The 27,655-nt window shown below is 32.6% G+C and overlaps 1 protein-coding gene across 12 annotated transcripts in view; it reads right to left on the minus strand.

Moving 5' to 3' along the window:
* The window catches only part of LOC128884637 (inositol 1,4,5-trisphosphate receptor), a 113,925-nt gene that overhangs the window by 28,648 nt on the left and 57,622 nt on the right, over nt 1-27,655 (minus strand). For all 12 annotated transcript variants that reach the window (XM_054138157.1, XM_054138146.1, XM_054138155.1 and 9 more), the window contains exons 3-4: nt 8,392-8,462; nt 413-525 (exon numbers count right to left, since the gene is read on the minus strand). In XM_054138157.1, coding sequence (XP_053994132.1) covers nt 413-525; nt 8,392-8,462 — 184 coding nt within the window. The remainder of the gene's footprint in view (nt 1-412; nt 526-8,391; nt 8,463-27,655) is intronic.

Raw genomic sequence — 27,655 nt, forward strand, 5'->3', positions numbered from 1 at the left:
ATGAGCAAAGATTCTTAAGACTGCTTCCAACGATGTATTCAATTAATTCAATTACAATTTACGAACCCAAACTATGGATTACGAAATATTTAATAAACTTTTACAATAACAGAAAACGTATATATGTACTTTCGATGAATTAACAATAGGTAATTAATTGATTTATGTCAAAGCAAACATAACACGGATTGAAGCGTAAATTGTACATGATTAATTCAATATATCGTCGATGAAAACAGACCCAGAAACCTCCATTTATTATGCAAAATTCATTACGTCGATTCTAAACTTTTCCAATAATTCTAGCACGTGCAACGTTGATCTCGTATCGAGAATTTATCAGGTTAATTTCTGTCATTTTGCACAATATAAAATTAATTGTAAATGAAAATTAAATAGGGAATTAGGTTACGTGAAGTCTTTTGAGCAGTACAGCATCCGTGCCGCTCGCGCTTTGTTTTGCAGCTTTCCAAAATTGCTTCTGGGCGGAGTAACGATTCATGGGACATATCTTGAACAGGCAATCTGGAAAAGACGTGAACGATTAAACTTGCATTAGGTGGATGGAGGAGGTGTCGAAATGATTGTAAACCTCTTCAGGCCTGCAGTAAATTGTGGGTGGACTTTGAGACTAATTTTTAATACGAAATGTGGAATTTCTTAAAATGTCACAACTCTCTGTTTAAGTATTTTCTTCAACTGCGACATGTCAAGAATATTCTATACAAATTTTAAGTTAATCCAATTAAAAATGACAAGGTTATGATCCTCAATATAAAATGTAGGCATGTGTACATGTAATTCGCCGTCAAAACTTTAAACGAGTTTTTCTCAAATTTACATTCTTTAAATAGGTGAAGTAGATTTTCAAAAATGGTTGAACAAATCACTTCAAATTTTACAAATCCGTTTAAGACATCATAATGTCGTACTTAATCGTTCATTATAAACATACAAAATGGAATGCGAAGAGAAAGCAATTTTAATAACATTTACCTGTAGTCCAGAAAGAAGACAATTAGAATAGAAAAAAAAAACAAAACAGAGTAGACAGGATAGAAAAAAAAGACTGAAGCAGCACAATGAAAAGATACCAAGAAGCAAAAAGGAGCTTAAGAAAAACCAGAAAAAACTGTACGAAGTCATAATTAATTCCGTCCGCAATTACCCCAACCCACGTCCGTATTCATCCCCCGTTGGTTCCGTGAAGTTACGAACAGGAGAGGTTTTGTTTTTCTGTTTGTATTACCTATTCACTAATTTCAAATCAAATTATTTCTATTGTTAACCTTGTAAATGAATAACCAACATTTAACATTTGATCAAGAAAAATTGTTTACTGCTAATACAGTAATGTAGTTTGGTTTTAATTTAAGGATTTCCTTCTGCGTCCGCAATTACCCTATCCTCCCCTACTTTAAATTTCTTGCTAAAGACTCTCAATTATTGTATTAACAATGCTCTGACAGAATAGAGAAAAGAGACTTCATTTGACTGATAAATTAGTTTGCTCTTTCCTTCTCTAAGTACGAAAATACAGGGTGTCCCAAAAATGTTGGAGGTCCTTGAAAGAGGTGGCTGGGGGGGGGGGGGGGGATTAGAAACAACTTTTTCCTTAACGAAAATGTTATCCGAGGCAGTGCGTCCTTCGACGCACGTCAAGCCACGTCAGTGTTACGCAAACTTTTTGTATTCAAAGTACACCTACCAAATCAAGAAATTTTAGAGGTACACCAAAGAAAAAACCAACGTTTATTTAATATTCTTTTATTATTAAAATCTATATAATATGAACAGATGTTTAATGAGAAATGTGAGCCTGCTTAAGGGAGTGGACTCCCGTGGCTTGTATGCGCTCGTACGCGCTCATACAGCTCCACATCACTGTATACGTACACGGAACTGCAAGGGTTCCGCATTGTACTATTTGTGTCTCGACAATGCAGATTCGAGACCTCTCAATAGTCGTTTCCGCTAGATAAATGTTCAAACTTGTGCGCAAGCTCCTATAGGCAGTCTACTTTTGCTTTTTTGTGTCATAATTAATAATATTCAGCAGTATTTCGTGATCAAAAGAAGCAATATGGTGGCGCGACAGTGCTGCCGCGTTGTTTGAACTAACGCTGCTGAAACATACGCTGCTGAATATTATTAATTATGACACAAAAAAAGCAAAAGTAGACTACCTATAGGAGCTTGCGCACAAGTTTGAACATTTATCTAGCGGAAACGACTATTGAGAGGTCTCAAATTTGCATTGTCTAGACAAAAATAGGACAATACGCAAGCCCTTGCAGTTCCGTGTACGTATACAGTGATGTGGAGCTGTGTGAGTGCGTACGAGCGCATACGAGGTACGGGAGTCCACTCTTTAACTGAGCATAGGCGATCAAAATTTGGAGCAACCGCAGCTCTTATTCGTTGATCGTCCTCAAGCGTTCTCTTACTTTTTATTTAATCGTAGTTAGAGTTGAAAACTCCAATTTGCATAAGTAGGTCGTGGCAAATGATAAGAGAATTGCAATAGCACGTTTTCAAAACAATAGATATTCATTTTTTATATGCAGACAAAAATGTGTTTCATCCTAATCCGACTACAAATCAAATATTCCTTATATAAACATTGAAACCCCCTTTTACCCCCTTAGGGGTTGAACTTCGAAATATCCTTTCTTATTTCTTGTACACATCACAAAGGAAACCTTTATGCAAAATTTCAGCTAGGTTGAAGGGTTTAGCCTGGGCGTTGATATGTCAGTGAGTCAGGGTTTTCATTCGTATATAATTCAACAGTCTCCTTTGTTAAGTTTTATGAAAATAAAGGCACACAAAAGACGATTGTAAAAGATTTAATGGGATACCGAAAACTTTGGAAAAGAAACGGTTACAAGAAACAGTCTGCGCTTCGAGAGATATCGAAACAATTGAATATCGATCCAAGATGGCAGTACACGAAACAAAAGAAACATTGCATCAACATCTTTAAGTGCACAAGTTTCTCTACGATAAATGGACAGTAACATGATCCGGGATCGGATATCTCGATGAGACAATGCTAATGCAACGATCAAACTTTTTTATTACTACCGTTTTTGTAGTATTCCTGGCATTTTTCTGATTAAAATGAGATCAAACACGACGTAATTCGCAACATATTTACTACATATTGTTCCACCGAAATGATCCCGGTGTTGGTCGCCATTTTCGCATGTCGCTCCGTCCTCTTCTTCATTCGCTGTTCTTCTCTACACTCAAAGTTTGTGGGCAAAACATTACCTAGAGACGCGGTAGCGTCTCGGCGCCAAGTACATGAAAAATTATCCGTCACCGCGTATACAGTGTGTCCCAAAAGTCGGCGAGGAGCCGGAAATGGGGAGTAGCTGAGACGATTCTGAACAACAATTTTCTTTGCAAAAATGTCCGATGGGGCTTCGTTAAGGAGATATTAAGCGAAACCCCTGACCAATCAGAGCGCGCGTAGACCGCTGGAGCGGCCGTGGTAGCGTAGGCTACGCGCTAAGCGGCAGCGTCAATGTCCTTCGATGCACATCGAGTCACTTGTTCGCGTACAAGCGCGGCCGCCAGCGCGTAGCCTTCGCTACCACGGCCGCTCCAACGGTCTACGCGCGCTCTGATTGGTCAGGGTTTTCGCTTAATATCTCCTTAACGAAGCCCCATTTGACATTTTTGCAAAGGAAATTGTTGTTCAGAATCGTCTCAGTTACCCCCCATTTCCGGCTCCTCCCTGACTTTTGGGACACCCTGTATATACCTGGTGTTGGAGCTACCACGTATCTTTTACAGGAGAGATGGTCCATTCCAACCGAACCTGAAATTTTGTTCATGAATATCTCAACACGCCTGCAATATTTTCTAAATTTAAAGGCATTTTTCTTATGTAAACCGCATATAAGCTTTCGAATAAAACCAAAATCAATAAAATTGGTCCACGTACAACTAAGATATCGTAATATCATATCATGAATCTGTCAGAAACGGTATTTTTCGTATGATTCTCCCGTTGTCAACCCTTAGCCAATAGGAGCTAAGCAAAAGCCGAGTGTCGTTCGTCGACTCTCGGAATCATTCGGTTCGGCATGGCTCGTCGGCCATCGAGCGTCGAGAGTCGAAACAGATGTCATTATTCATAACCTGCGAAGTGTCAAAAGTTTTTACACTATTGCATTATTAATTATATTTATATCAGCAAATTTAGACTTTTTATGTAGGGTTTAATAACAAATTGCAGCCAGTGTTGTAAAGTGTTGATCGATCTTGACTACAAGGTAAGTTGTCAAAATCTGAATTGCGAAATACCTTTATTTATACAGAAAACTGTTTTTAATATAGATCCATACCACCAAAGTGTTTTGAATTTAAGCATTTTATGCAGAGCTTATACAAATGAAAGGAACCACAGGCTTGGAGGTTATTCGTTAACAAATTGCAGCAACTGTTGTAAAATGTTTATCCATTTTCATTACAAGGTAAGTTGTCAAAATCTGAATTGTCAGCTACCTTCATTCATACAGAATACATCCATACCACTAGTGTTTTTAATTTAGTTAGACTTTTTATGTAGAGCTTATAGAAATGGAGTCATTTTCTCATTTCATCATTAACATTAAAATTTCTTGCAGCAAGAAAAAAAATTGCAGGTATACATAATTATTATATTTATAATTATTATAGAGATCCGAAAAAAAACACTCGACAGAAGCGTATCAATCGGTTCGGATCATATTACACCGGTGTTCGGGGCTACTCGGGCGAAACTACGGGCAAAAGAAATATGAATGGGATGGCAGCGGGGAGGTTGGTATCTGACAGACATACAGTGTCCCAGCCTAAGTGATACGGAGCTCTAACTCCAAAACTATCGGCCGAATGCAACATTTCAAATATGGAAATTGCATGGTAAAATAGGCCTCATGTTTCTGCGAGAAGGAATTTTTATTAACTTTGTTATTTAACGAGATATGATGGTCAAGTTTCGTTTTTCAAATAGAACTATATATTTTTATTTATACCATGCGATAGTACTTTTCAAGACGAATTCATTAAGCTTTCATGTATTTACCCGATTTTAATTAGTTTTCAAGCTATAACGCTTCAAAGTTTGCTAATTACACTGTCCAACAAATTTAAACTTTTTTTAAATTCTGCGATATCCAGTAGATGATTCTTATAGGGTTCCTCGTCCTGAATACGAATCTGAAAGTGAAATTGCTCCATCACCCTTAGTTTTCGAGAAATTCGCGATTTTGTAAAAACGGTCGATTTTTAGAGAAAACGTAGTACTACATGAAAACTACGAACGCTAGAAAGTTCTATTTAGTCTTAAAAGATAGAGGAGTGTTTTCTGAATATGAAAACATATTCCTTTAGAATTATCTGCTCCTTTGAATGCCTGTAAATGAACAGCGAATTTCACAAAGTTGGCGTCGCGAGTACTTTTCACGAAATACTTTTGTATTTTTATGAAAAGTTATTCGTCTAGGTCGAATTTATTATGCATTATAGTGCATTTAGTAGATTCGGCAAACATTTCTGAAGAGAAATCCACCCGCGGTAAATGTTTGAACGTGTTCTAGTTCGTACAGATCCAGAAAATATTAATTTAGAACACACGAATTCTGTTTGCCGGGGCGCAGGCTTCGCTCGCTTTATATCGGTGAATCAGGGCCGTCGTCATGCGTTCTGCACAATCGTCGCCACGTGCTTGAATAATAACCATCAAATTTTCGTAACTTCGTTAAAATTCGTCCCACATTGACGAATAGAAAACCATTTTAAAGCTTAATGTTTCTACTTTTCGATACTTTAATCTTTTGTTATTTAAGTTAGTGTTTGGGGGGTAAACTCTGCTCTAAAGAGAGATTTTTTATAGGTAGCAGTTTTCATTAAAAATTAACAACAAAATATACAATTATAGATTGAATTAATTGTTAAATAATTCAATTTAGATTTAAATGAAGTTTGCTCAGTACCAAATTAGCAAAAGTCGAATAATTGAAGATACAAAAACGGGAAATTAATGATTAAAATTTAAACAGTGGACAATTGTCTCCGTTTTGTTGAGTTGCAGTATAGATGAAATATTAAAAATGAAGAATTACTTATCTGGAACATGTAAATGTAATACAAAAACCGATAGCGCATGGCACCGATTAAGCGAATCCCGTAGCGACGGCCCTGACTGACTGAAACATAGCGAGCAATGGCTGTGCAGCGGCAAAACACCGTTCATGCGTTCCGAGTTGACATTTTGTCAAACCGTATGGATTAGAAACCGTTCCAACCTTTTTCGCGGGTGGATTTCTCTTCAGAAATGTTTGCAGAATCCTATAATGTATAATAAATTCGACCTAGATGAATAACTTTTCATAAAAATACAAAAGTATTTCGTGAAAAGTACTCGCGTCGCCAACTTTTTGAAATTCGCTGTTCATTTACAGGCATTCAAAGGAGCAGATAATTCTAAAGGAATATGTCTTCATATTCAGAAAACACTCCTCTATCTTTTAAGACTAAATAGAACTTTCTAGCGTTCGTAGTTTTCATGTAGTACTACGTTTTCTCTAAAAATCGACCGTTTTTACAAAATCGCGAATTTCTCGAAAACTAAGGGTGATGAAGCAATTTCACTTTCAGATTCGTATTTAGGACGAGAAACCCTATAAGAATCACCTAGTGGATATCGCGGAAAAAAAATTGTGTTGGACAGTGTTATCAAGGAGAAAACTCGGTTCGGTCCCATTGATGCAGTAAGCACCATGCGGTTCTTGAAATCGATATGGAGGGTCTCGTTCGGGATTCTAGGCCCAACGAAAGAAAATGGGAAGAATCCCAATATTCTGGGCCTAGAATGATTCTACGTTTCAAAAAATGTATCGATGTGGAGGAGCACCATTTCGAACATATATTACAATGACAGTTTGAAGAATAGGTTCGTCAAAAAGTATTACAAATTTCATAATGGGGTTTCGTGATAGTAAACATGTTTATTTACTCTTACAGATCCCGAACGACGTCTTCGTCTCTAAAGTCTCGACAGACAACAATTTTTCGTTTCCATTTAATTTTTGAACTCAAAGGTCATTTCAAGGTCATGTAATGTACATATTTGAACGTATTGTTACATTAGCTACACGATGCGATAAAAAAAATTATACATTTATACGCAAAGAAACATCGATAACCTTGTAAACTCCGAAAAAAATTACCCTAGAAAAAAGAAATCTTTTGCAATAGAATGGTTTTTTCAAACCATTCAAATAGCATACAAAATATTTTTTGTACCCCCACAATTAGAGGAGATATTTAGGTGGCCTTACTTAGGTGGACCACCCTGTATGTTTATGGGAAAATTGCGTTTAAAGTTTTTCGTACAAAATACGTATACTTACGATTACAATTAAAACACAATCCTCGCTTATTTGCTTGTTGAAAATGAATGTCACTTTTGTACATTTAACACATTACCAGCGAAGAAATTGTAGTAAAAACAGCAAAGAGAAAAATGCAGTATCCAAATCAACTGCACATAACGTCGTTGTTGCGGACACCATTCTCTTTAAACGTCCCTAAGTTTATTAATTTTCCAAATTCAACAAAATCCTTTGGTACATACATTTTTAAAAATCTACACTTTAAGAAAATGCAAGAAAAACGATTTTTTGAAAATTCTAAACTAGAATACCCCTTAAGAATAGTTCATAACAATTACTAGTTTCAGTCAAATAGCATTATAAATAGGTTGATACGAATATAAAATACAATGTAAAGTGGAATAAAACTTTCAGTTTTATTCATTTTAACACATAAAGGTCTTCAACTTTTTTATTTTGAGGCACACAATTTAAAAGAAACGTACAATTAAAACTGGATAAAAGAACAATATTAACTCACTAATGTGTTTTGACTTGTAAAAATGTCCGTTTTACCTATTTAACATTTAACATTACTTCATATTTCTAAGAACCTGCAAAGTAAGTTTGGAAGATGCGTTGTTTTATATAAAAAAAATCTATTTACTCGTTACATAAAATTTCCATTCACAACTTGCGGTACATGTATTATTAGATTACGTTTAGATGAATTTTTTTCGTTAGAAATCAGTTTATAAATATCTAATATAAATATATTATAAATAATATATAATAAATAAATATATAACATATAATGTAGTATAAATATATAACAAATTATATAAAATTCATGTATTGCAACTATTTAAGTCAATTAGATATATTGAATTCCAAATAATGAAAAAAAATTCAAGCCTGTAGAGGTTAAGCAAAAGTTCGACAAGCGATGCTGCAGAATATTAGTCGAATATCAAACTAGAATATAATAGAATTTTATGGACGATTATTAATATAAAATTACCTCTGAACTTTTTTGGTGGAGTTGATAAGTCTCCCGCTTCGGGACATACCACGCATCTGTCGTCCACCAATCTGGAAAAAAATTGGATTCAGATGAAAGGAAGTTTGCAAACAACTTTGTTAACTGTTACATAGATATACAGGTCCAGAGATAGACAATATTTTACTCCAATAATAAATAACGAATGAACACCAACACGTAGCAATGTAACATTCATTCGATTGATAAAATTCTTAATAGTTCATTGTGAAACATTTTATCTTGTAACTGGAATTTAGGTTCAATGAGAAATAAAGAGAAGGTGACTTATTCTTTACTCGTTATTGAAAACTTATTGCTGGATAACAATTTTACCTATCTCTATGCGAGCCTTACATATGCAAAAATTACTTATTTTGATACAGAAATACTTCCTATCTAAAGTAGTCTAGATAATGAAAACTATACAGGATGTCCACACTAAAATGTGACAGACGCATATTTCAATAACTATTGATGATACGAAAACATTTCAGTGGAAAAGTCTCGATTTGAGTGACAAGTCATAAAAGCGGTCCTACGCGGTCACTCAAACTGAGACTTTGCCGCTGGAAATCAATAAGTTTCAAAGCGTTCTATTTTGAAGACTAATAAAAATCGGGTAAATACATTAAGGGTCAATGAATTCGTCTTGAAAAGCACTATCGCCTGATCCCCAAAAATATATAGTTCCATTTAAAAACCGAAACTTCGCCATCATATCTTTTAAATTAATATGACACAAATTTCGTTACACCACAATATAGAGCCTATTGTGTCCTGCAATTTACATGTAAACAAATTCTTCGTATCATGAATATAGTTGAATCGATATAGTTGAATAGTTATTGAAATATGCGTCTGTCACACTTTAGCGTGGACACCCTGTATACAAAGAAGAATAGTTTTAACACGTTCATTGCAATGCAAAATTCAAGATTCCTGGTAGAGTCTCAAACTTTGGTTCTGTAAACTTGCAATGCCATTTCAATAATATGTACTATATAGTATACATATGTTATATCACCTATCGCTATTTTCCTCCTTACTGCAGAGAATGGAAATATAGTTGTCTTTATGAAATACAATATAGCTGTAAATGAATATTATAAAGAATCAGTGATCTAGACAATATTCATCAACGTATTAATAGTAAATCTATCCAAATAACTGATATTTAAGAACGAAATTTAATCGAATGCTGTCACATACTTAATTATTTGAACAACGTTTCATTAATAACAACTTGATAATTAAGCTGGCAAATCACTGTATCATTTTTTTAAAAATCAATTGTTTTTGTTAAATTTTTTAATAATATATATATTTCAAGAATGTTGTGTCAAAATTAAGAAAAGAAATCTCTACAATCTCTAAACAACACTATTCATAGTTGACAGGTTTCTGAGAAAACTATAAGTTCAATCCAAATGAGCCAAGTCACGTTCTGTTTAAAAAACTCGTAGCTGTTACTTTTTTAATTGAATCTTGTCTATTCTGTTTCAATCAAAAAGTAATGAGTTTTTGTGAAATTCTGAAATTTCTTTTATCAGAAACCCGCCATTTTCTAATCTTTTTATGTGTACGGACGCTGTGTAATTAAGTAACGCCATTTTAATGACATTATAAGACCGTTTTGTTTTTTCTTTATATGCTAAATAAAACAGACTGGAAGTTTGAAGACAATTCATCGCATAGTTTCTTTATAAATATTTTCTGAATATTCTTTCATCAAAGTACTTTTATCGTGGTCTGGCCTTTGTACATTTGGAAAACAATTTAATATCTTCAATAACTCGGAGAAAATGGAATTCGCTCTATCTAATTCAGGTATTCTCGAAACTGAATTGTTTAAAGTCCCAAATAGAGACAATTTTTACTAGCTATTTGAGTAACACAGACAAATTGTATTTTATTTGGCTACACAACCGGCTAATAGATTTACCGAGTCACGGGATGTGGTTTGTTAACTCGATTTTGGCTTTTTGAATACTCAGAGAACCCCACTTAATCACTTAATGACCGCGTCCGACGTAACTCGTGCCAGACTTGGGCAAATTTTATTTAAAATTTAAATGGGAAAGTATTATAATTCCTGCATCGTTATATGAAAATAACCGAAATATTGATTTAAATCAAATAATAGGCATTTGAAATTGAAATTACATATTAAAGGTATGCACGTAGTTGTTATAGCAAAAATTAAAGAATTCTGTTTTAAAGATTTGTAGAACAAGTATTGAATTGAATACATAAATATTTTTATTAAGGAATATTTAAAAATGAACATAATACAGCAAAACTCCAGGAACGTTTTCTTATGTTTATTTTTAATAATAATTTGTTTGATATGTTTCAAGTAAGCAGCTCTCAAGTTATCGTACACACTGAAAAAAAACATTTCTGGAGGTTTGCTGTATCTTGGCCATTTTTAAATATCTCTTAACAAAAAGAAATGTATATATTAAGTTCAATAGTTGAACTGTACAATTACACTCTGTTTTAGATTAAAATGTCTAATTAAACCTCGAACAAAAATTCTTGAATTTTGGCTATGACAAGTGCATGTGCATCAGTAACAGATACTTCGAATAAACTCTGTAAGAACAATTTCATCATTTACATGGCGAATAAATATGCATTCGTCATTTCCAATCTTTTAATAAAGCATACAACATTTTCGTCATATTTTTAGCCATAGAATATTTTAACGAAGTTTGTATGAGAATGAATCATTACCGCATTGTGCACTGGAACTTATAAATACGTACAATGGACGGTACATACTCAAAATAACAATGAAGTATATTTGTTACGCTAATTTCTTCTCTTCTTTGTATCGTTCTCAAACCGTTATTTTAATAAAGGAACTAATTTGTAATATAAACTATTAAATGATTTTGGAATACATTAATCCTTTTCAAAAGCATATCCACTATTGTATTATTTCAAACAATTAAGAATTATTACTTCTAAAATTATTGTATGAAATGAGACAATGCAACTGTATTTCAAAAATGAAATAAAATATCTTGTTAAAATAATAACAAGTCTGTCGAGAAATTGTAAATTTATCGAAATAATATTTCATTTATAAATAATATTATTTCAAAAGTGTTAGCGACAGAAATACGATAATAAAAAGTAAAATAAAAGGAGGAATATAGAATTTAGAGCAGAGATTTTTCATTATGTTTTCCCAGTTGTTCTAAATTAACTTACAGAAAAGCTGTATATTTCTTGGACAAACTCCAGAAAAAAAACTCGACAAAGAAGAGATTAAGTCGCTCGCATGAGAAAAGGTGACTCCGAAATTCACTTAGCTCGTTGAAAAGCAATTAACGACGATTTTCTTGTACAAAACGTCGCGAATAAAATGAGCAATATTGTTCAGAAAAAAATCGTCGAGGAATTGTGACCCAAGTAGAACGAAACCAACGTACGAATCGATATTGGTGCAGCTCTTGCCCGGGGGTTGTAAAGCTAGGCAGCGACGGAAGCTTTCATCTTCCAAAATATGAGAATCGTGTACGGTTCCCTCCCTAGGGTTTCACGTTAAACAACCACCTCGCGTACAAGTATCCTATTCCCGATAGTGGAATGCCATTACCAACAATAATACATTACACTTGAATGCATAGGTGCTCCTGGTAGGATCAACGAACTTTTCCAGGGGCGAGTGAAGATACACGTCAGGTCGTTGAAACTTGCTTTAAACTTTACTACCCGTTATAAGAGTTATAGTTTGTGAAGAAAGAGTTTAACGAATAATGGTCAGCTACTTTTTAAAACTGATGAAATATATAAATTTATAAATGAGTTTTAAAGACGCCAAAGTTTACTTCTTTTGTACATACTGTAAAACTTGTACAATAAGAGACTATTTAATATGTTCCCCTTTACTAATTTAAAATACTTAGTGGCAGTTGGCCTCTTACAATTAGTACCACCTGAAATAATTATATCCATACGAACACCAAACCAACCTGATGTAACTGAGTAAGGTTTAAGGAAAAAATGTATAAACAGAAATAGAAGAAATAATTTAAAGCCAAATTTATTTCAATATTTGTTGACAATTGTGAGAATAATGTTTATTCAGTGCCAATATAAAAAAATGACAAAGTAAGTTAATTTATGTAAACATTATTTAATAAAAATTGGATAAAAAGAATCGTTGATTGGTTATCATTTGACATAGAACACGTAGTGAAAAGCCACATAGTGCATTTTTAATAATTTGTGATAAAATTACTAATACCATAACGTAAAACTAAAACTATAACCCAATAATGCACAGCAAGCGCCAAGAGAACTACCTGCTACGATATTATTAATATCAGAATCCAGATAGAAGAATATCAAATTAATATATCTTTAATATATCTTTAATATGAATTTTCTTTGAGTAGCAGAGGATGGATTATAAAGCATTAACGAATGTCTTTCTGTTTGATCTGGTGGACTGTTTTGATACGTGTTAAACGAATAGTACTTTGCATAGTCAATTATTTAAGCACATACGAAATGAGTTGGTATGGAAGCTGGAGTGTGTACTATTTACAACTCGATATCGTAGAAATTGTAAGGATAGGTTATAATACAAACTATACAGAGAGAGTCAAGCAACTGTAACAAGCTATAACTTCGAAACATTTTTGTCTCAAATGTTTTTATTATAGAACATGACGGTTTCAAACTTTGGCTTGTAGCTACATGAAGCATTTACGAAATTAAAGTTATTCAACCATAGATATGTAACTATTTATATGTCCGAAGTGACAAATCATTTCTAACATTTGACAATATTTCAGGAGTTACTGAAACACAAGGCGTCGCATACTCATTGTCAGTGCTCCAGATCCATCAGAATAAACATAGATTTAACCGTATTATTAAATAATAATAATAATAACTAGACTGCGGAAGTTTATGCGAATGGATATTTTTATAGGAAATAGATAAAAGATTGGGACCTAGACAGAAATTTGTTTTGAAATTAGAGTACTATAAAAATACATTTTTTATTTTGCATATTTTGTATATATATTTGCATAATACGGAAACTGGAAACTATAGGTTTAATGTTAAGTGAATCAATAAAATCCTAGTGAAAAAAATGTTAAAGTACTTTAGAAAAGAATGTAGGATTTTCTACAGTATCGAAAACTTTCTAATATTTTAAATAATGAGGACGTTCAAGGCCCAATAAGTGTGCCGGAACAATGTTGTTCTAAATTTAAATACGCACCGATTACTTCGTGTGACATAGAGCGATCGTTCTCCGCGTATAAATTAATTTTTACAGACAAACGCCACCAACTAACACCATTAAATTTGGAAAAAATGCTCGTAATTTATTGTCACACGAATCATAATATACCAGAATAATTGTGAAAAGTATTTTGTATATATGTACATAGTGAATATTCTGTAACATACTAATATATTACTTATTATACTACATTTTATTCCAATTTTTCGTGCATATTTTGCATATGCATGTTACATATTTATCGTGCATAAACTTCCGCAATCTAATAATAACCAATTATTATACCAGATATTTGTTACTCTTTAATTTAAGTATTGATAAAAATGTTGTCAGTTTGAAACTATTACTCAGTGTTGCAATTATAATATCGTAAATGCTTCATATAGCTATACAGTGATACGAATAATTATTTATAGATCCAATAAGAAATACTTAATATTTTAAGAAAATACTTGAAAAAAGATGTAAAAATCCCTGAAAATAATTTTTAATCGACTTCGAAAAGGAGGACTTACAAAACCTACTAATATACATCTACTTGAGTTAAACTATGTTTACGAAAACTAACTTGTTTTATAATACTATGAACAATCAATTTGAGCCTATAGTTATTCACGCCACTGTAATGGAAACTTCAGATCATTCGATTCTTTTAACAGAATTATTTGACAAACAATGCTTCCGGCAGAACTAAGTTGCTTTCGTTCAAATAATACAAAAGTATAATAATTTTCCATCCATACAACAGTGGCTGGGATACCAACTTCCATTTCAGTTCAAAAGCCTCTTACATTCATGCAATTCAAGACCTCGATCATTCATATTGATGAAATAAAAGGTTTTCCAAGTAAATGGTCTCGAAATCAGCATTCATGTTATTGTTCTTCATAACAGAATACTAATGTCTTTGAGTCTTTCCGATCCACATGTACGATGTTGTAAGTGCAAATAATTGCTCTTCCATGATCACGTCATTTTGTATACACCATACAAACATTTAGTTCAGTAAACAGGTTAAATATAGGTTGCTGAATATAATCTTATTAAAAAATATATTAAGTTAGGCATACAAATAAAAGAGACCTCGCTAACTTATTAAACTAATACTGCGAATATTATCGTCTTTTCCAAATTTTTTATTTTAGTATGCGATTAGTTTGTTTTTTCAAAAATAGAGAGTTTCCTAAAAGAAATTTTAGGATTTTATTTATATAAAATGAAAGTACACATGATTGCTATTAAAATATAATTATTAAACAAAATCCTAAAGCACTTTTTGGCAAACCTTATACATAGTTTCCAGAATATCCAGTTGTGAACAGTTATGTGAGCTACTCTGTAGTACCTATGCTATGCACTGTAATATAACAGTAGTATATCGGTAACTTTCTATAATCCATTTAATCCAGGTGACTACCACGATTAAAAAAAAAAAAACTACAATAATCACAAGATGAAGGGAAATCGAGGAATTTCCATGTCAAAATGAATTTTTCATTTTTCATTTTTAGTTTCTACATACTTTCCATTATACGAAACGTCGATGGTGGGAGATAGATTTTAACGGGACGTTGGGTAGAAACGTAATCGAATATTATTTTGTAGGGATAAAAGCTCGTTTGCAACCCGGACTGATAGTTGTATATTGATCGTGGAATCGACACGTCGCTCAGAAACGAGTGAACACAGCGGATGAAAGATGGAGCGAACGATAAGATAGGAGAGTGGCAAATTATTCGTCATCGAAAATTGTGCAATGGCTCTTTTTATCGTTACTTGAAACCCGAAAGCTTTTCTAGGACGCTCAATTACACCATTGCGTCGCCAACAACTGTCCAATAAGTACCCACATCGCTTGTGGTCACTAATGGAATACGGAGTTCGCTAACAAGATTGCATTTAGGTTTCTGATCCGCGTACGTAAGCTTTTAAGTATCCGGAGAGCCAAGCTAGGGAAACGCATTCGCAGAGGCTAACTTTTGCTTCGTGAGAGGCGTAAAAATATTGGGGTGCGTCAAGTATGTCAACTACCGAGAGAAATTTGGCAATCGATACACTTCAAAAAAAATATAAGCTTCTGAGAATATAATGTATACGTGGATTTAATCAGATAGCTAGTTTTTTATGGGGTTGAGAAGGTTATATGAGTTTGAAGATACCTCTTAGAAGAAATGATCGTTTATATCTACGTTGTTCTTAAAATTAAAAGGCATGTTATAATTTCTAATGATCTATATCACTGGAGTAATGGATATTTAAATTAAAAGAATGGAAAGAAATACTTTTTTACCTTTTATTTCTAGTAGAGTTAATTAAGCAAAATTTAATAGAATTTGAGTATAGAACTCGAATATTAATTAATTTATGAGAATATAAATCAGGAAGAAATAATTTCTTTTAAAAAACAAAATTAAATTTACTAATCATAAGCTCTAAAAACCAGCATCAACCATCTCATTAAATTTAGATTTACTTAATTGTTTGAAGAATTCAACAGCATTTCGTATTTGTATTAATCTTGCTTCTACGAAAAATAATAAGGAATAGTACATTTTATTGAATTTCTTACTTGTCACAAGAATGTTTTATCTGAAACCCAAGAAACACCAATTATTCTTATAATATAATTTCGAATACATTTCAAATCCCATCACACGGCATCTCTTGTTTTTTATATTCATTTCTGCGCATTGGTTTAACAGGCATACAAGCAATCGAAGTTAAAGAATAAGAAACCTTAAATTTAATATAAATACGCTTTTAAAACCAGTTTTAAATTATACTTAAAAAAATAATAATTTAATACTGCTCTAATTCTACTCACTAATCTAGAGAAATTCCCAAGATGATATTTGATTGGCAATATCTATTTCAACGACCCTATTATAATCGATCACGGGCGATCACGGTTTCACTCAAGCGTGTAACTTAAACCTCGCGGGTCACTGAACAAGAAAGACATATATTCACAATGGACGACGAATTTTTGCGGAACATGGATCATCCGATGCATAAAAACACAGTGGTTGATAACTTCAGAAATATTTATTTCAAAAAATTGCAATTGGAACAATTTATTTAAATAGGCTCTCCCAAGGCTATGACACTGTTTCCTATGCCCTATCAGTAGCTTCATTCCTACAGCAAGAAGCTTCCAGTTGTTAGAGAAGCCATAGTTGCGCCAATCGTCCTGATTGGTAAGCATCTGACTTATTTCTGCTTTCGTTAAATTAATCAAGTAACCCTGAACATTTGCACTCGGACTTGGAGAAATACTTCCACGTTTCAAATCTTATTCCGAATAAGGGTGTTTTACTCTGTAGTGCATGCATTATATTTTATCATTCGAAAGAAAAATAATAGAATTTCCAATTGTTCACATTATGTGATAGAACAGTGTTTCTCAACTTTCACACTGTAGAATAATATTACTATATTTTTAGAAGATCTTTACAAAGGCAATGCAGACAAATAAATATAACAAAAATTAATGTACTCGCTTAAGGTTTTTAGCAACTATTTAATACTATTTAATAATAAATTGAGGTTTTGTATTGAATAATGTTAGAAACTCTAATTACTTGGCTTCCAGATTCAGAGAGCCTCATTGGAAAACAAAAAATTAAATAAAATTTGCTACATATTCTGCGTTACTTTAAATAGAAGTTGAATAAAACGTGTAAATAATGAAGAAGAACGAACAATTAAATAAAATTTGTTACATATTCTGTATTACTTTAAACAGAAGTTGAATAAAATGTGTAGATAATGAGAAAGATGTTTCAGTTGTTAACAACTTTTAAGCTTCTTATTTTCTGGATTCATTTTCGATGTTCATACTACTAACGACAGCAAACTTTATAATGAATGTTATTAATATGCTGTTTTTAATTTCATCGCATTGAAATTGTCTTCCTTTTCCTTTTGAAAGATTGCACGTCCTCCACAAATATATGTTTGAAGAACACTACAATAGAAAGTTTACGAAAGAAACGGGAAAATAAACCTTGAAATGACTTCCTTTGTTGCCAGTATTTATTTTTTTTTGCATAATCAACACCATTCGCTAGACATCTCTGGCAATGATGAACGAGTCTCATCAAGTCGTCACCAAATAACTCAACGCTTGTTTCGTCAAACAAGCCTTGACAGTTTTTTCCATTTCTTCAGTTGAAACAGGTGCACAAAATGTTTCCTCAATTTTGGCGCAAAATGAAAGTCGTATATCACCAAGTCTGTTTTACATGAGACATGGAATAAGAAGATGTGATCTAACTTCGCAATTGCCGCTTTGGTAACTCATGAAATACAAGACCTGGTGTTGTTTCGTTACAGTAAAATGTTCTTTTTCGTGCTTTTGAACTGTTCGTAATTATTCTAGTGTGAACGATTGAAATAAGAGGCTTGTTTGAGAATTAAAAAAAAAGAAAACCTAGTAGTCGTACAATAACAAATGATTTGGGTTTAGCAATACATATTTTAGAAGGTGAGAAAACTTTTTCGCGTGATTTTATTATTCATATTATGAATATATACCGAGACAGTAACTATGATTTCTAACGCACAATTTATTATATTAGAAAACAGTTCATACGTTCACAGAACGCATGGCAGAAAGCCTTGTAACAAATTTAAATAATGAGAAAATGAACAGAGATCCACTATTTGTAATAGAAAATTTATCGTATTACAATAATATAGAAAAAGAGAGGTCAGACTTAGTCCTTTAAGTTCTCAAAAGTACGCACGACACATGACAAAAAGTCTTGTTGCAAGAAATTTAAATGTTACTGATAAAGTGATTACATTTTTTCTTTAATAAATTTCTTGCAATGAGACTTACTGCAATGCGTTCCGCGTACTTTTGAAACCTTAAAGGATTCAAACTGATCTCCCATTTTCTATATTATTCTAATCACTTTATCAGTAACATTTAAATTTCTTGCAACAAGACTTTTTGTCATATGTCGTGCGTACTTTTGAGAACTTAAAGGACTAAGTCTGACCTCTCTTTTTCTATATTATTGCAATACGATAAATTATCTATTGCAAATAGTGGATCTCTGTTCATTTTCTCATTATTTAAATTTGTTACAAGACTTTCTGCCATGCGTTCTGTGAACGTATGAACTGTATTCTAATACAATAAATTGTGCGTTAGAAATAGTTGATCTCTTTATTCATTTCTCATGTCTTCTTTAATATACCGAGACAGTAACTATAATATCTCGTGACATATTTATTTGAAACTAAAAAAACAATTCTTATACATTTTTCCACATTTCCAGATGCTATAAATGCATAAACGTTCATAGTTTAATAATATGCATACGCGTTGACCGTTCGTATTGTAGAACAAAGAGAAACCTCAAATATTAAATCCTTCTCACTACCTCGACTATTATCATAAGGTACAGTGAAGTATGCATTGTTCCTACTTCCAAACAAACTTTGGCAATTTGCCTACCAACTAGCTGCATAATTTCATAACAAATAAGAACTTAACAGACATTGTATCCTCCTCCCTATCACGATTATTGTCATAAACTACAGTCAAGTGTATTCGTTCTTACTGCCAAACAAACTTGAACCACTTGTCCACCTATTAGATACCGTACTGGGGACTCTAGGATCTCCCTTTCTTTCTTTCGTTGCCTCTCTTTCAAAATGGCAGTTACTAGCTTCCCCTACAATTTCGGTTCTTCTACACGATAATTCGACGTTTCCGATCCCGAGTTTCAGCAAATTATAGAGAATCTACTATAGCGTTAAGCATCTCTCTCTGTATAAAATCTTAACAAATAAGAACCCAACAGAAATTTGATATTTCAAGTTATTTGATATCCGTTAGCCTAATAAAATATACTACTTCCTATCAACTGAAATTATGAAAGCAGAAACATTATTCTGTGTTCAATCCTTGCACGTTACGTATCCAAAATATAATCCTAGCTTAACCCAATACCTAGAGTCGTTGAAATAATCACTAGAAATACTAGTAAATAGCACACAAAGTTCTATAATCGATGAAACAAATCGGACGATCTGAAAAAAAACCGATACCGATGCACCCAGTAACGTCACATACGCCATACTGTAGACAGCTTTGATTGCACGGGAGCATACTGTCATAGGCGATGGTCGTTGCTATATTAGGCATTAGAAATTAGGACGGGAGACGATCAATTTGTGCGTAGGTCACGCAATACTTCATTTACAGTGGGTGTAGAATGTATTCGTACACCGATCAATTTCCCAAAAAACTTTTGTGTGAAATTGTAGTTTCTTAACTTCTCTTTTTATAATCAATGATATTTTACATATTCTCGGAAGTCTCTAAGATAAATATAGTCCAAACAACATTTACTAGCTAATATAATTTGTGAAATTAACAAAAAAATGCGAAAAGTCAGTAAAAGTATAGAAGCAATAAGTATTTGTACGATACTTATGACGACCCATTTACAGTAGAGTTTGTAACTAAAACACATTAGTTTATTGCTGCGTACAAATTAGAAAACATCAAATTTCCAGGAAAGTACTGTTAAAAATGCCTCTAATAGAGGAATGGAAAAAGATCCCACTTCGAATAACTAATAATTTAGTTAATTTAATATTTAGAAGAGTTACAATAATTATGAAATCAAAAAAAAATCCCACGAAGGAAGTATTATATACCTACAAATTAATGTAAATTTCTTTTTTTTTTAATGAAATTTTAAAAATTAAACAGTGCGCAAATACTTATTGCTTCAATATTTCTATCGATTAATTGTTTTTTTCTTGTTAATTTCGCAACTTACATAAATAGCTACTTTTTTTGTACTCTATCCATTCTAGAGATTTCCGAGAATGTGTAGAATGTCATCGTTTATAAAAAATAAGTTAATAAATTACAATCTTACATAGGTTTTTTGGAAATTGATCGGTATACGAATACTTTCTACACCCACTGTAGATGCGTAGTTCCTTCTTCATGAAGATTCGATAGTCGATATTTCATGGTACATTTCTGTGTTTATGTATTAAATTAATTATAAATACGATTAATTTTTAAGCACAAGTATCGATTTTACTTTTCGTTTTTATTGATCTGTTAATATGGCAATTTATCGTATAGAACCTATTCTACCATCTTTGGCACTCTTATGATAAGTTGATTTCCTCCTCCGTGCTTTATACTCGGCTTTGTATTTTTAATTATCAATTTTCCAATTTTCTTTCACCATTCCATTCTTCGTCCTTCTAATCCAAAAATATTGAACTTACTTTCATCGTTAAAAATAACACAGTTTCACCGCGTATCTTCTTTTAAAACAAATTGTCTCACACAATTTATATTTTTCTTTCTATTACCTTTATTTACGTATGATTAATTTTTAACAACTTGTCCGTTATAGCTACTTTTTTTTTCATATTTTGCACATTGTTTGGGGATGCATTTTTTTGCAGTCTCTTCTAAAAATTCATCAGCTAATTTTGGTGCATTTAATTAAGATCTTTCATTATTTTTTTTTATAATTTTTATTTTGTCACGAGTTTCTAAAAATTTTGGGCTGACTTTTTTGAGGAATAGATTTAATCCGATCTTCACATTTAAATCTTTTAATAATATCTCGCACTGTACATTTTTAATGAGCTTCCGTTTCGTATTACCAAAGATAATTCGTATATGTAACTTAATATTGCTAATTGATTAGTTTGTGTTCATTCATTTTTGTTTTTCTTGAACTATCATTTCACATGTTCTCTTAAATCCATTCTTCTATTTTGAACTGTGTTGAATCGGCTGTAAAAACGAAAATAATTAGAATAACCTTCTAAAATTTTAACAATGATTTTTTGAAAGCTTACGCATTCCTGCAATCTCTCTACATACGATTTACCTTTTGCATTGTGAGAAATGACAAATTGGCGTATGTCAAACGAAGTGTATCTTTATGTTCCATTATCGCTAGGGTACACAGTGAATATCGAAATACAATCCTCTGAGGCTTGAGAAAATGTACGCAGCTCGTAATGTATTTAGGTAAACATACGTCACATTTGCAAAGTATCATAAGAACTCAAGGAAGTTACATTACAAGGTGTTCGAATATTAATGTAACTTAAAAATCAGATATTATTTCATTTAAAATATATTATATGCCTAACGTTTTATACTATATGAATAAAATTAATAAAACTTATGCTTTTGTTAATTACTTTAGTCCCGATGTAGTCATGCAATTAAGAATTAAATTTTGCTTTTCTTTATTGTGAACTAAATTACAATGGTAGGCAGTAAGAATTATAGTGTTCGAAAATTAAAATTACTCACTGTATCTTGTAACAGTATGCACGAGTCAATGCCAGCTTGTCTCAATATAAAAGGTGTTTCGTTTGAATCGGAATTGTTAAGTATATCGCGATGGAATGTAACTATCGAAGAAATGTTTTTACAAAAGTTATTTACCTATAAGGAACAATTTATTTGAAATAAATGATTTTGTTGTAAAGAAAGTGATGGACGAGATGTGACAAACAAATTAATTTTTTGTTAACAGAAGCTTATATATTTTTATCTATAATAAGATAGCATTTGTTTAAACAAATTCATCGACCTATCATACATGGTCATTCATTGTAATATAAAACTTTATATTCGAGGTCAAATTCAGTAGATTTAACGCAAGCCGCGTCTATCCAACAATGGTAGTACATCGAGGCTTTTTATTACAAGAAATTACCACGTATGATAAATCGATGGATAAAGTGATGAGTCGGTTAAACAAATGGTATCTTATTATAGATAAAACTATATAATATTCATTCAAAATAATAATTTCTTTTTTAAATCTACCCCACCACTTCACTTACAATAAAAATACTTTCTCCATATAATTTGCTCCCTTGAACCATATAACTTTGTACCATGTACACTAATGTAAAAAGTTCTTTTCTAAAGTGCAGATTCCTTCTAAATAAATCGGTAGATAATGTGTTAATCGTGATTGCGTGGGGTAAATACGATCCACGCAGTCAGAACGAAAAGTAACCAAAAAATTGGTCCGGCACGAAACATGATACATTATAGAATAGGACTCTGCTGAAATTGGACATTGCATTCTGTTGAAGAGGTTAACAGTCATCAGATAACGAAATGTCACTGCAAACGATGAATATCTGCGATACCCGTGGGATCACGTACACTCCGAACCGCAACACGTACCGACGCGTTTCCTGTTGATCAATAAATCAGCGTCACACGCCCTCGATAACTTTATTAATAACTTCGTCGAATGGTTAGTTATTAACGTTGCACGCTGGAAACGGCGCATGAACAAAAGAGAGTGGAAAAAAAGGGAAGTTCCACGTTCGAGGAGCTAACTTTACGATGAAACTCGACATTGACGTATTGGTAGCAATCTAATCTCGTCAATTAAGTACCGACTCGTGTGACGATCCTAACGATACGCTGGAAACACCTCATCTAAGAAAGTATCAACGATGAACGGAGTTTATTGAAATCTGCGAAGGTTTTATCGTTATCTAAAGGGGATAAGAATGTATACAGAGTATTTATCTACAAGCGGATATCCTTCGAAAGGGTAATTCTGGGTTCCAAAATGAAGAATGAAGACGAAAGTCAAGAATGATGACGTTTGAGGCTTCGTGTATCAATTATTAATTGTTGAAGATGTTGAGAAACCTGAGATTTTATTTAATTTGTTTTTTATTAGGGAACGTTAAAATTCTTGTTAGAAAAAATAGAGAAGAAGTTTATTCAACTTTCGTATATAAAATTGATTTCTCTGTATGATATGCCCAAAACATTAAGCCATATCTATGGATAATAATAACCCCAATAGTTTATGGTCTTCCCGATATATTCCTTATTTGTGAATATGTTATATAAATTAAAGTCTAATCAGATCTTGAGATAAAAACGTAAAAAATAACTTTTGCAAAATTTTCAGTCACACAATGATTATGCCTTTTCATGCTTATTACATTTAATTTTCAATTGTATAAATGTATAAATTAATATCTTGATTTAACTTTGTTTATCACAGTTGACTTTTTGAAATTCGAATAAATTTGACATCGATTAAACAGTGCGATAAATATGCACGTAAAATGTCGGTGGTTCATTTGAAATGTTAATTATAATAAAGTCGTAATTAGAGGAGAAGGTACTTATGCACTTATAACGTTTACTAATAGTATTACGGTAACACTAATTACAGTAACACTAATGGTATTATGTATAAAAATAATTGAACTTGAGATAATTAAGAAAATTGAAAGTTAAATGTTTATTTTTATAAACGAATTATAAAAATCAGTGTTAACGTCGATTGACGTGCGATCAATGTATATGTAAAGCAGTCTGTAAGTAACGACCTAAAAATCATTGGGCAGACAGATAACTTCGAAGAAGACGAAACAGTCGAAGTTGGAGGGACGCGAGAATTTGGCGACGTTCGATATCGTGCAGACAGGACGTTGTTCGCGCATTAATTACATCCCTGTCATGCACAGCTATGGAACTGCAGCTGGTGATACATTCAGCGCACTGTTATGGAGAATGACAAGGGCCCAGTGCAATTGGGATGCTGGCAGAGAACAGAAATCAGTGGATACTCCGTTCACTTTGGCTGGAGATTTACTTTGACGAGCTAGTACCAGCACAAATGATGTCTTGCCGTTGCTATGCTACTCGCCACTGCGCATTCCGCCATCAATTTCGCGAATGTTACGCGAACTTTAGGTTTAGAAATTAGGTTCAGCTTTAGGAAGTCCGTATTAGGTTTACGAGTTCTGCGCGACTCGTATGGAAGTAATTCTATCCCGGTTAAAATGTCTTATAAAATGCGTTTAATTAATTATGGGTTCAAAAGAGCTATAGATAATAAAGGTTTATCTTCAAAGTAAAACAATTTTACTAAAATAATAACGCTAAGTTTGATAAATTTCTTAAATAGAGATATGCAAATAATTTTAAGTAAATTTTGTCTTGCGCATTATGTGCTTCCTATAGGCAATACTGTTTTTAAGAAGGTGTTAAAACCTATCATATGTTAGGTCTAGGTTGTCAATATTACATTCTGTCCGACTTTTATGAAAGTAATTTTATCCCGGTTAAAATGTCCTGTCAGAGACGTTTAATTAATTGTGAGATGAAAGAGCTAAACAAGTGAAGATTAATTATCGGTAAAATAATTCGGTGGTAAATCAAATCATGATATAAAAACTATATGAATTGATCCTAAAAAATGCGAACCTTGATAAAGTTGTTAAACAAAGATTTGCTAAAATTTTTATATAAATTTGGTCTTGCCTGTTGTGTTTCTCCTGTAGGCAATACTATTTTTGAAAAGACCTAATAGGTTATCAAATGTAATAAACACGACACGTATTCCAAAAAGTTATGCAGTCTGTCACAAAATGATTAAACGTTCTAAACTGTGAAATCTCAGTTCTTTTAATTCTTCAAAAATTCCACTTGAATAGCATAAGAAATTTTATGGATCTAATTATACGAATTTCTTAAGAATTCAAATATAAACTGAAACATTAGTTTAACCTTTTCAGGGACGATTTTTTTTGTTATTATCAAATTATTGTTGTTTTTATTATTGACAGTAATTATAATTATAAAAAACTAGACGTCCAAATATGTGGCCAATGGCGTAAAGAGGTTAAAATAAAGAAGGTATATTGATTCACCTAGAGACGCGGTAGTGTCTCGGCGCCAAGTACATGAAAAATTATCCGTCACCGCGTATATATACCTGGCATTGGAGCTACCACGTATCTTTTACAGGAGAGATGGTCCATTCCAACCTAACCTGAAACTTCTTTCATGAATATCTCACCACGCCTGCAATATTTTCTAAATTTAAAGGCATTTTTCTGATGTAAACCGCATATAAGCTTTCGAATAAAACCAAAATCAATAAAATTGGTCCACACAAATAAGATATCGTAATATCATATCATGTATCTGTCAGAAACGGTATTTTTCGTATGATTTTCCCGTTGTCAACCCTTAGCCAATAGGAGCTAAGCAAAAGCCGAGTGTCGTTCGTCGACTCTCGGAATCATTCGAGCATCGAGCGTCGAGAGTCGAAACAGATGTCATCGTTCATAACCTGCCAAGTGTCAAAAGTTTTTACACTATTGCATTATTAATTATATTTATATCAGCAAATTTAGACTTTTTATATAGGGTTTAATAACAAATTGCAGCCAGTGTTGTAAAGTGTTGATCGATCTTGACTACAAGGTAAGTTGTCAAAATCTGAATTGCGAAATACCTTTATTTATACAGAAAACTGTTTTTAATATAGATCCATACCACCAATGTGTTTTGAATTTAAGCTTTTTATGCAGAGCTTATACAAATGAAGGGAACCACAGGCTTGAAGGTTATTCGTTAACAAATTGCAGCAACTGTTGTAAAATGTTTATCCATTTTCATTACAAGGTAAGTTGTCAAAATTTGAATTGTCAGCTACCTTTATTCATACAGAATAGATCCATACCACTAGTGTTTTCAATTTAGTTAGACTTTTTATGTAGAGCTTATAGAAATGGAGTCATTTTCTCATTTCATCATTAACATTAAAATTTCTTGCAGCAAGAAAAAAAATTGCAGGTATACATAATTATTTATAAATTGAACGAATAAGTGGTTATAATTAATAAATTATATGAAATATATATATATATATATATATATATTCGCTTTTGTTATCCCCTCTCCCTTTATTTTACTGTATTCAATTAAAGAAACAAATAATAATTTAGACTTCTTATGTAGAGTTTACAGAAATATCAATTTTATTTTTATAAATTTAAAATAGATTCTATGTAATAAGTTATTTGTAAAAAAAAAGTGAGATCTGATAAAAAACTTCAAAAAATTAAAAAAATTACGCCAAGTACATGAAAAAGTGGAGGACTCAAGGAGTTATCATTGAAAAATAGAAGATCCCCATAAAAAACTACAAGAAAATAGAAAAAGATGTGAAATCGAAATAAGCTGCCAGATGTATTGCCTAGATTTCCGCGGCCTGGAAGTCAAATGCTTGGCGTGGCCAGGCAAGGTCAAGGTGTCGATGAATAACAATTATTTTAAAACGCAATATAATGAAAGTGTACTGATATTGTCAGAGTTTTAAACTGACAAATTATCTGAAAGCTTGCGAGAGTAAAGGTATTGGCGTCGATGAATGACCTCAGAAATATTTTAAAACGCAATACAACGAAAGTGTACTCATAATATTGTCAGAGTTTTAAATTGACAAATTACCTGAAAGCCTGTGAGAGAGAAAGTGTGGGTATTGATGATCTAAGAATGCCTTGCCTGGCCATGCCAAACATTTGACTCCAGGCCGCGGAAATCTAGGAAAATCATCTGGCAGCTTATTTCGATTTCACATCTTTTTCTATTTTCTTGTAGTTTTTTATAGGGATCTTCTATTTTTCAATGATAACTCCTTGAGTCCTCCACTTTTTCATGTACTTGACGTAATTTTTTTACTTTTTTGAAGTACTCTATACCCTTATTTTGTAGTATGAACAAGGAGTAATAACAGAATTTTCTGTTATCGTACAAACATATATCAAAAGAATATGTCGCCAGCTCTGACATTCACCTTATATGTATAGTTAACTTCTGTTGGTTTTGTACCACGAAAGAAGAACGTAGAGTGGAACTTCAATGAATGCGACCTCGATACTTGAACGTGAATCTGATCCCTTGCCATTGTGCTGACAAGTGGAAACGATGGTCACTTAGCAACAAGTATCGCGTCTTTCGATCAAACAAAAGCATATCGTTTGTATCGACTACTTCAGACTGTTACAGGTCAAGCATGGTGTACAGATATTTGGGACACATGTACTGTGAGTGAGTGAGTTTTATTTATAAGTATACGAAGTTGTTGAAACTTTACTATAACACATAATGTACAAGTATTA

The sequence above is a fragment of the Hylaeus volcanicus genome, chromosome 1 (genome assembly GCF_026283585.1).
Source record: "Hylaeus volcanicus isolate JK05 chromosome 1, UHH_iyHylVolc1.0_haploid, whole genome shotgun sequence".
NCBI lineage: Eukaryota > Metazoa > Arthropoda > Insecta > Hymenoptera > Colletidae > Hylaeus > Hylaeus volcanicus.